The sequence below is a fragment of the Mesoplodon bidens genome (assembly GCF_964165515.1).
Source record: "Mesoplodon bidens genome assembly, chromosome: 12".
NCBI classification, from domain to species: domain Eukaryota; kingdom Metazoa; phylum Chordata; class Mammalia; order Artiodactyla; family Ziphiidae; genus Mesoplodon; species Mesoplodon bidens.
Genome location: NC_138168.1, coordinates 42,141,816 through 42,152,527, shown reverse-complemented (window position 1 = coordinate 42,152,527; position 10,712 = coordinate 42,141,816). Strand labels below are relative to the sequence as shown.

General features: G+C 45.5%; 1 protein-coding gene across 1 annotated transcript; it reads left to right on the top strand.

The window, feature by feature from the left end:
• The first annotated feature begins 5,699 nt into the window (after positions 1-5,699).
• Positions 5,700-10,370, top strand: CD24 (CD24 molecule). The gene is made up of 2 exons (XM_081251073.1): positions 5,700-5,876; positions 8,693-10,370. The coding sequence occupies exons 1-2, from the start codon at positions 5,808-5,810 to the stop codon at positions 8,858-8,860; spliced, it is 237 nt and encodes a 78-aa protein (XP_081107199.1). The 5' UTR covers positions 5,700-5,807; the 3' UTR covers positions 8,861-10,370.
• Positions 10,371-10,712: the final 342 nt, after the last annotated feature.

Here is a 10,712-nt window from a genome sequence, read left to right as displayed (position 1 = left end):
GTTCAATCCCAGGTTGGGGGACTAAGTTTTCCCGCATGCTGTGCAGTGCAGGCAAAAAAAAAAAAAAAAATTCACTTAATCTTATTTTAATGGCTGACTGTTATTTCACAAAGTCTGAAAATGTGGTTCCTGTTTCTAGCACAATGTCACATTTTATGAAATGGACCATTGTGTTACATGTTATAACATTATTTAGGTTTGTAAAAATATTTAATCCAATTTTCCTGGCCACTTAAAATTTTACTAATCTCTTGTAGCATAAGGGACCCTCTTGCCTGAAACCTAACGTAAAAGGAAGGACCTGGACAAACAAAGGATATGGAAATAAGACTAAAATCATAGAAGCATGAAAAAAATATATATATATATACTTTACCACTCTTCCAGTTTCATTATTCCCAAGCAAAGGGTCGTTTAGGGTCCACATGTAAATGGCAAATGATGTAGCACTCTTGTGGCCTGAAGATTCATTTCTGCCAGGAGGAAGTATGGTTTCACCCACTCTAGGATTTACCAAATTAGCCCTCGGCTCCATCTCCTGCCCAGGAGTGGAAGGAGAATCTTTAAAAGCTCCCTTAAAGGGACTAACCCTTCCCAACTCAGGCCTTCCTGTGAAGCAACCCCCAACCCCAAGCTCTTCTTCCTCTAACAGCCTCGGCCGCTCAAGGCACCGCAGGGAGAATAAAATGATGAAATAGATGATTTGCCAAGTGATTTCTCATTATTTTTTCTACAGCTCCGTTCTTCATTTTTCCTGAAAGCTTTTGTGTGTGTACCATCTGGACTCGAGAGAATTGGTCTCACAGTTGTCATTGGGCGGATGAGCTGAGGCAAAACTATAATTTCTGTTCAAGAACCTGCGAATGATGGAAGGAGGGCTCCTGAGAGAAGGCGGGGTGGGGGGGTACAATGAATTTTTTTCCCGGGAGCCGGAAAAAATCCATTTTCCACACACTTGCTTTATGGGAGTCAGCCACAGAATGTATTGACATTATTTAAATGATTTTATCTATTTGTGAATAAGTAATGTACAAAATTCAAAGAGTACAAACCAGTATGTAATGAAAAATGGCTCTTACTTCTTCTGTGCCCTAGCCCAGCCAGCTCCCTGCTCAGAGGCCAGCACCGCTATCAATTTCTTGTGTATCCCTTTGGAAATAATCTCTTTTTCTGTCTAGCTTTTTCTTTCTTTCTTTCTTCCTTTCCCCTTTCCTTCCTTTCAACACAGATAGTACCCTAGTGTACACAGTGTTCTGTATCTTACTTTTTTTCACTTAAGAATTTATTTGGATATTTTTCTTTGTAGTATATATTATGCTCTTTTAAATGATTTATAATATTTCATGATATGGATATGTATCATTTCTTTAGTTGGGGCTTTATCGGTGGATAATTGGGTGATTTCCAATCCTTTGCTGTTGTAAGCAGTGCTGCAAAAACCCTTTTGCATTTCTGCAAGTATATCTGTAGGCTAAGTTCCTAAAATTAGAACTGCTAGGTCTAAGGGGACATGTATTTTTAATACTGATAGATGTCAAATTCCATTCTATAATCCCATCAGTGTCGATGAGAAGACTGGCTTTCTCACATCCTTGACAACACACAATGGAGACACTGAATTTAAATTCTGGCCAAGGAGATTAAGAGTTACTTCTTTTTGTTTCATTTCCTTAAGAAAAAAATCCCCAGGATGCTTAGAGGCAGGCATCCTACTACTCAATTTGCATTTGAAAATAATACAATTCCTACACTTTACATTTGTTTTCTTGTTTGATTGAAGCCTAAGACCTGAGAGAATTTCTTTGAGAGTCTCTAGAGGGAAAAAGGAACTAATAATCAAGGAAGCTCATTGTGGTTTATTAGCTTTACAAGGCTTCAAAAATTCAGGGCTTTTATAGTCGGCACAAAGGAGGGGTTTTATTTTATTTTTTGACAGTGAGAGCTGAGGGGCTCCTATGGTCAGCAGAGGGCAGCACGTCCCCACAGAGAATCAGGCTGCGACTCTATCTGCTGATTCAACAAGCTCTAGCCCCAGGACTTAGAACCTCCTCAGTCCAAAACGCTCTTTCACTTGGTCACCTTCACTGCCATCTCATGGTTGGGGCAGGCTGGAGTTCCTGGGTTTGGAAGAAAGCTTAGCTAAAAAACCAGGATAGATCAAAATATTAAATGCATGGAATTTAATGCATTTAATGGTGGTGTGGAATAAGGGGGAAGAGTATTGTGAACATAAATACCACCATATTGTAGAATAGAATTTAAACGAATTATTTAATTATTCCAGCCACCATTTCTGCTATAAAGCACAGAAGAAACATCCGTTATTGGATTAATATATTTCATACCCATTTTGTTGACGTTCTAAAGATGTCAAGTAATATCTTCTCTTCCCCTAAAAATAGGATTTACTATTTTACCTTAAAAAGCAAATTAACCTGCTCCCTTAACATTAGCCTATTCAGCCAGCAAACATTGATTGAGTGCTCAGCGAAGAGGATATGGTGTAGGAAAAGGTGTCTCTGCTCTTGTTGGCAAAGCAGAAAACACTTGGGATCTGGTCAGGAAGCTTTGGTTATGGCTTTAGGTGAGGTACCATAACTGGCTATGTGGCTTTGGGTAAGTTACTTAACTTCTCTGTGCCTCAGAAATGAGGTCTGCCTTACTGACCTCATAGGTGCACATACAAAATACCACCTGCAAAGATGCTTGAGAAAAAGAGCAATTGCAATACAAATGAAAGATTTCAAAAGCCACACTATAATGAATAGATCCTACAGCAACAGAAGTGGCAGCTTAGTGAGTCCTTACTATGTGCCAGGCACTCTGCTAAACATACACATTATCTCAGTGAAGATCATACCCCTGTGAGGCAGGTATTATCAGCCCATTTTCCAGATGAGAAAATTGAGGTGTCAGAGGTTGGGAAGCTCTCCCAAAGTCAGACCCCTAGAAAGTGATGGAGCAGGGTTCAAGTCCAGGTCTGACTTCAGAGTCTACCTAGACTCTGGATCTTTAGTTTGGTTCTTCACCACTCCTCACAGTTCTGCACTAAGAAATTGTACGTATTGCTCCCTTAATCTTACTCATAAGAGAACTAGCATCAAAAAATTGGGTCACATGCTATCTCATGGAAAAAATATTAATACTTAAAGCTATGACTTTCCACACATATGCCAATTTATGGAATCCATCAGTTACAAGACCGTTCCATGAAATATCTCTTTATAAAAATGGAAATTGGCGATGTGTCTTAAGAAAAATTCTAGGATAACTATTGAGAGTCACAATGTATAATCTTAGGAGCATGAGCTATTATTGACTAAGGAAAAAGCAAACAAATGACTATGGGAAACCAGAAGAGAAGAATGAACAGGAAGAAGGAATTCACAGAAAGAAACCTAGAGGGAAGATTCAGGCAGTTTTCTTGAGTTTCTTGCCATATAGGAAATAGAGTGGCATGGAGGATTTGTAATGAGGACTTCCCTAGGAGGACTAAGCCTCGAGGGTACAGAATTGTCAAAGCCCCAGGTAACACCCCTTATAGGATGCCCAGGGGAACTGCTAGGCAGATATGAAGGGCCTTGCTTCCTGAATTATGCAGTCTCATTAGCTGGTGATGAGGTGCCTTAACCAGATTTGGGTACTATTTGGTGCTTGATATGTCTTTCATGAATCACACAGCTGCAAAGAAGGTTCCTGGGACCTTCAGTGCAGGAGGAAGTATCACCTGAGAGGTCCCAGGGTAAGGCAGGCACTGTTCTAACACTTTATATACAACAACCCTTTAATAACTAATTCATAATAATGGCTCTATTATCTCCATTTTACAGATGAAGAAACAGGCTTTTTGCCTCAAGTAAAAGCACAACCATGGTTTGGACCAAGGCAGTCTGGCTCTAGAGTCTATTCTTAACCACTCCATTAGTTCATCTCTTCAAATTAATAACAAGGAGGAGGGAGGAGGAGGAGAGCAGGAATAGAAAAAGAAGATGCAGGACAAAATTAATGTATCCTATGAATACCACCATTTAGTTCAACAAGCAGCTTCTCCTATGGGCCCTGCCTTGGGACAAGGCACTTCTCGGCCACAGACCATTCATGTCCTGGAACAGACTAGGTTATTTCTATACAAGGTGATAATACTGTAAAACAGGAAAATCCGCTGGTGCAGGACAGAAATTCAAGTGTTGCAGTGTACATACTAAACGTGGAAAGTTACTGAGTTAAAGTGGTTGACCAGTAAGGCACAGGCCCATTCAGTCACAGACCAACTATTGTGGATTCCATTGCCACTCTGCTTCCGTAAAACAAACCTTGTTTAACCAGGTTGCTCTGCAAAAGTAAAATTTAAACAAATTTACAGCCTTACTATGTTTGGTCTCTGCTTCAAAGACGGCAAACCACTTGGGCAAACTTTAAATAAAAAGATTATGTCCCGCAACTACAAATTAAATAAAAAACCTGCCACCAGTAAAATCGTTTCTACTTTCACTGTGTGCTTGAAAGTTTTCACAATAGGATGGTTAGAAAATATATTCCACTCAAATCTGCAGAATAATGACTAATCTCCTACATGCGCCAGTTCATTAAATCGCCTAATGGCAGCTATGGAAAAGTAAAAGCCTTATCCCGAAAGCTTTTGCTCTTTAAAAGGATAATGAGCAAGTGCGTTGCAACAGAGACCAAAGAAGCATGTCCCCAGGAATTCCCCTGGGGCAGCGAATTCTAATGGGACCGCCAGGGAGGTTCCCGCTCCCTGGGTAGGACCTGGGAGCAAAGCCGCGTGGTGAGGGCCGGCGGGGCCTTTAGGGCTGGGGAGGGGGATCACCCCTCAGGGTGGGTTATCGTCTCCTCGCCCCCGTCCGCCAGTGGCGGCAGGGAGGAGCGCCGGGGACCGAAACTCGGCCGTCACCAGTGTCCGGGCAGCGTGTCCGCGCCCAGCGGGCGGCTCCCCACCTCTCGGGAGGACGGGGACCCGGGATGCCCCATAGAACTCTCACAGGCGAACACGAGGAGCTCCAAAAACAAAGCGAGTGGCTGGGGGAAGGGGCGGGCGTGACGGGCGCGGGGCCGAGCACACACACATTGCTTTGAGCGCGGGCGCCGCCTGCCAGCCCGGCCGACCAGCCTGGGGAGGGCACGCGCGTGCCGGCGCCCTGTTCCCGTCGCCAGGTCCGGGACACCCACAAACCCCGCACGGTTCCCCTTCCTCTGGGGCGGAGATCTGAGAAAACCTTAGCCGAGGGAGCCCCGGGGTCCGCGCCGTAGTCAGAGCCGGGACTGGAGGCTGCCCGCCGCGCGGGAGGCTCAGACTTTTCTTTTGGGGGGTAAGATGGCAGGTCCGGGGAAACAAAGGAAACTTGGGCTCGGCCCCGGGAGCGGCATGTGTGGCTCGCTAGTTCGCCCCGGGTCGTGTGTGGGAGGTGCCGGGCGCCTGTGCCAGCCTGCACGCTGCCTGCCCGGGGAAACACAAAGCATCCCTCCGGGAGCCGGCAGCGCCGGCCGCCCACCTGCCGCCCGGAGGTCTCCGGGGCCGGCGGAGGGAGAGGGCGCTGGGAGCCAGGCGAGGGCCGGGATGCGGAGAGGCGGGGAGTCGGCCAGCGGGCGCGCGCGGTGGGCGGCGGCGGCGGAGGAGGAGGGGAGCGCGGGTGGGCGGGCGGCGCCACGTCACGGCTATTGTGGCTGTCCCGGTATATAAGGTCCCACCCGCCGGCCGCCCTCCCCACCTTGCCTGCGCCCGCCCGGAGCCAGCGGTCTTTCACGCACCCCGCATCCAGTGAGACGCGCTGCGTACCGACGGAGCGGACATGGGCAGAGCGATGGTGGCCAGGCTCGGACTGGGGCTGCTGCTTCTGGCACTACTCTTACCTACGCAGGTGAGGTTCTGGCGCACGCTGGGGCTTGGGGTCCGCGCCCCAGGGGGGGGGGCCGCCCCCTGGGGACTGGCCTGCGCCCCCCACCTCGGGCCACGGGCCCGGACTCGGAGAGAATCTAGTAGAATCTGACCCGGTGGGACGGCAATGTGGAGCCCCCTTTCCACTCCGTGGCTGTTGCCTCCACCTTTTCCGCGGCCCCGGAAACAAAGCACCTCCGCGCGTGGGGTGGGAGGACTCCGCCCCACCCCAGGCTCCGCGCAGCCCTTCCCAGGCAGCCTGACGCCCACCGCCCGCTTTCACCCAGAAGTCCGAGGCGCTAGCGGGGAAGAGAATGTGCGCTCCCCACCTCTGGAGCGCCTGGAGACCTCAGACCCTTTGGGGAGGTCGTCCCTGGATCCCATGCACACCCCGCTTCCCTCTACGAGTGTCTTCGCGTCCCCAGGGCACCACACAAAGAGAGGGGACGATCCCCTTCGGGGGCGCCGCTCTCGTTCGTTCTCCACTCAACTGGTTCGTAGATCCCGAGGAAACCGCGGCTACCTGGCCCTATCAACCCACCTCAGTCCCGCGTGTTTCGGGGCTGAGGCTTGGGCGGGGACCCTCTCCTGACCCTGTGCTCTCCCGGGGGCGACTTTACAGGTCCATCTCTTGTCACCACGGAACCCCGTGTTAGCCAGATTGGCTACCTCTGGGCAGGCGGTGGGTGGGACATTTCTGTCCCGAGCCCCCGCCAGGCTTTGTCCCTGTCCCCGCCGCCTTCTCTCCAGATCCTCTGTCCCGGGAACCGACCTCGCTTGCGGTGTCCGGCCGGGTGGGTGCGCGGCGGCGGCCGCGACGAAAGCCAGGGGCTGAGCCTGGGAGACCCAAGGTGTGGGGGGGGGCGCTGGGAGAGCGAGAAGGGGCACTTGTCTCCAGCAGCTTGGGCTTGGAGGGTAGGTAGAGGTGCCCGAGCGGGTGGCTCGCCATCGCCTTCCATTGAGGCTTTCTGAGTGTCTGCTGAGCATTTCGTCCGAAAAGTTGGGTGCGCCAGGTCCCCAGACACCCAGCCGCCGGGCTCACCTGGGAGTGCAGCCTGAGAGCGGAGCGCTCCTCGTCGTCCGCTCCGCGGGCTGCGTAACTGTACCCTATTGTTGTCTTGCGGGTCGGCTGCGCTAGCGAGCCTTTCACCATTCCTCGGTGGGGGAGGGGCACGGCCACCAGAAACACTGCTCTCCCCCGCCCACTAGAAACACTGCTCTCCCCCGCCCACTCCACCTTTCCAACCAGATCCTCCACCCCACCTCCAAATTTGAGGGGTTTTATTAATAGTTATGCAAATAAATCTTTGGTAGTTTGGTAGGGAAAATTTTGTTTAATGTCAGTTTAATATATTAACAGTTTTTTTCGTTGGTGTGGAGGACCCTTTGATTCTCCTATTGCTGCACTGGGCTCTAGTAAAAAAGTCACCTGATGCACCAAAGCTTTGTTGAATAAGAACAGATTACCTTCAGGGATCCCAAAACAGGTCTTGCCCCCAAACAGCGAGCCCTGTTTTAAATTATGTACCATATTAATGCTTTCCTTTTAGTGGGAGTGCTTTTTCCTGGAAGCACACGCTATTGGGTGGGTTTCCAATAAATATATTTGACTTGATCGAGCTTTTAAAAATTAGTCTATTTTAGATAGGATTTACCAATTTTTTAGTCAATGCTTGCTTAATGTCCTTATGGGTTTTATAACAAAGGAGCTGGGTTTACCTTATGGGTAAACAACAAAAGATAGAATGGTTTTATCTTTGGATTGATAGGCAGCCAAACGTACATGTGGCCAGACCTGCTTGGTGCCACGTCCTGGTCCCGCCTGTAATCAGAAGCCGTTGTAAACCCTCTCTTGCAGTGAGAGCTGAAATCTCCCAACAGCCTTTGTTCCGTGACAAAGGAGAGATTACCACGTGCCCCGCTGGACTGTGCATTTAGGGACTTGAAAAATAGTGTGGTGAAAATAGTGTGGTGAATAATGCCACTCAGGCGCTGGGACACGGTGCGGGGGGGGGGCTTGGTCCTTGGCCACAGTGGTGAGCTTAGTGACCAGGCAGGAAGGCTGCAGCTGGTGAAAACAACACCAAACCCTCTCGTCTGTTGTGAAGTCATTCCGACTTCACGATGCTTTGGGTGAAATCATTCTGCCTTAAGGCAGGGGTTCATTATATCATACTTTTCAACTTAAAACAAATATCGTGGCCATTTTTGAGATGGGTTATATATAATTTTCAAGATTTCAAGGGAGCAGATAAGATACCCAGGGCCCCTTAAGTTAAACACAAGGCTGTATTAAATGGGTTTGTGAAAGTTACCCAGCAAATCCAGGATAGATGACTCAATTCTCATAACATGTCTCAAATTACCATATTTTAAAATCCAAATTATTTGTGCAACTTTAAAATTCCCCCTTCTTGGGAAAATAGAGGAAACCTTTTTTGCAATGCCAGTTAAGTTAATATAATCAGAAACTGGATTAGTTAACTTGGTTACTTATTACTTTATAAAGAATTAAGGATAAAGTCATACTCTTGGGAGTTATGTAGTTATTGAACATTTTTGTTTGCTTGTTTTTGGTTGTTGCTACTTGCAGTCATTCGGTATCTCTAGGTAGTTGGTTTTGAAACTAAAAGATCTTGGTGGGACTAAGCAAAAATTCAGAATTAAATGATGTGGGTAAGGGAATAATGGGAAAAGAGCAATCTGAGAATATATCATCTATCTTAATTGCATATTAAGTGTATGTGGAGACAACTGTGACGTTGGAAATTGATCAGTGTAACTTTTTATATATTTTAGATTTATTCAAATCAAACAACTGTTGCAACACCTTCAAGTAATTCCTCCCAGCATACCTCAGCTGCCCCCAATCCAGCGAATGCCACCACCAAGGCAAGTGGCGGTGCTCTGCAGTCAACAGCCAGTCTCTTGGTGATCTCGGTCTCCCTTCTACATCTCTACTGTTAAGAGACTCAGGCCAAGAAACATCTATACTTCCCATCCTCTAAACCCAATTCAGATGGCATCCAGACATCCAGTGTGACAAGGGAAAAAAAAAAAAACAGGTCTTCATTGAATGAATCTGCTAGTTCCACACCTTATTTTATTGACAGAAACTGTTGAGGATCCCAAATTTGATTGGTTTGAAGAGCATGTGAAGGGTTTGACTAGATGATGAATGCCAATATTAAATCTGCTGGAGTTTCCTGTACAAGATGAAGAGAGACAACATCCAAAATTAGTTAAGAGATGATTTCCTTAAATGTGGCTTAAGAAGTATGGACACATAAAACTCTACCTTGAAAGTGAAAATAGATTTTATCTTACCTAGAGATAAAGAATGGGATGTGGAACAGAGATTCAGTTTTCATTTGTTCATTAAATTTATAAGGCCATAAAACAATGAGGTAAAACAAAGCTTCTGTGATTCTATTTATATGTACATTAGAAGGAACTTCCAGGTGTTACTGTAAATCCTCAATGTATTGTTTCAGCAGTACTAATTTAATGCTGATGTACTCTAGAGAAAATTTTATGTTAAGCTAGCGCTGTTCTCTTGGGAACTGAACTCTTTCTTTCCCTTGGGGTTTGGGTTTGACATTGCATTTGAATTTTTATAGTCATTGATATGTACCAGGGCAATGATGGATTGGAATCTACCCCAAATCCAAGCATAATGAGTACATTTTGCTTATATATTTATCAACTATTCTTATTCAAAAAGAGCAGTAGATTCATTTAGCTAAACAGATAACAAAGAGTAGAATTACATTGATCTCAACTAATTTCAAAATGCTTTTTATTTCTGCATATGTCGAATACTTTTTACAGTTTAAAAAATGATCTGTTTTGAAGGGAAGATTGACAAATCTTGAAATTAAAAAGGCAAATATGTGAAGGAGCTAAGCTATAAATCAAATATATTTGGCAAGGGAAGACTGGAAGCTTGCTTACATTAAATTCAGAAAAACTTTTATACTCTTTTCTGTAAATACTTCTTTTTAAACTGAATCAGAATAGCCACATTTGGAACACTTTATGTTATCATTCAATATTTTTAGATAGTTAGAACCTGGTCCTAAGCCTAAAATGGGCTTGATTTTGGAAAGTAAATCTTTTCACAACTGCCTTGATGCACAGAAACCTTTTTAAAAATAGACACTCCCTAAAGTCTTTTGTTCGCATGGTCACACACTGATGCTTAGATGTTCCAAAATCTAATATGGCCACAGTAGTCTTGATAACCAGTCATTTTTTTCCCATCTTTAGAAATCTACACTGGAACAACCTTATCTAACAGATCTCAAGCTACTGTGTGTGTGAATGAACATTCTCTTTTGTTTCATACCTGAATGCTGTACATCTATTTTGGATTGTATATTGTGTTTGTGTATTTATGCTTTGATTCATAGTAACTTCTCTTGTTATGGAATTGATTTGCATTAAACACAAACTGTAAATAAAAAGATGGCTGAAAGAGCAATCCATTGAATGATAATGTTTTTCCAATGCAAGGAATACTTTGTGGGTTATCATGGTTGTGTGAGTCTACTTAAACCATTAGGGATATATATACCTCAGTATTTTCCTATTAAACAGAACATTACAGTTAAGCTATTTTGCGTTGGCAATGAGCAGCATGTCTTGGCTAAAGAATCCATCTGAAATTTGACAACTTTAGGCCTTCAAGTGGGCATCCCTACTTACTCAGCAACTATTGAATGCCAGCTACGTGTCAGGTTACTGAAGATTTGACTGAATGCTGAACTTGCTGGACAAGGCCTTTTACTATAGCTGAGAAAAAGAATATGTATATGAC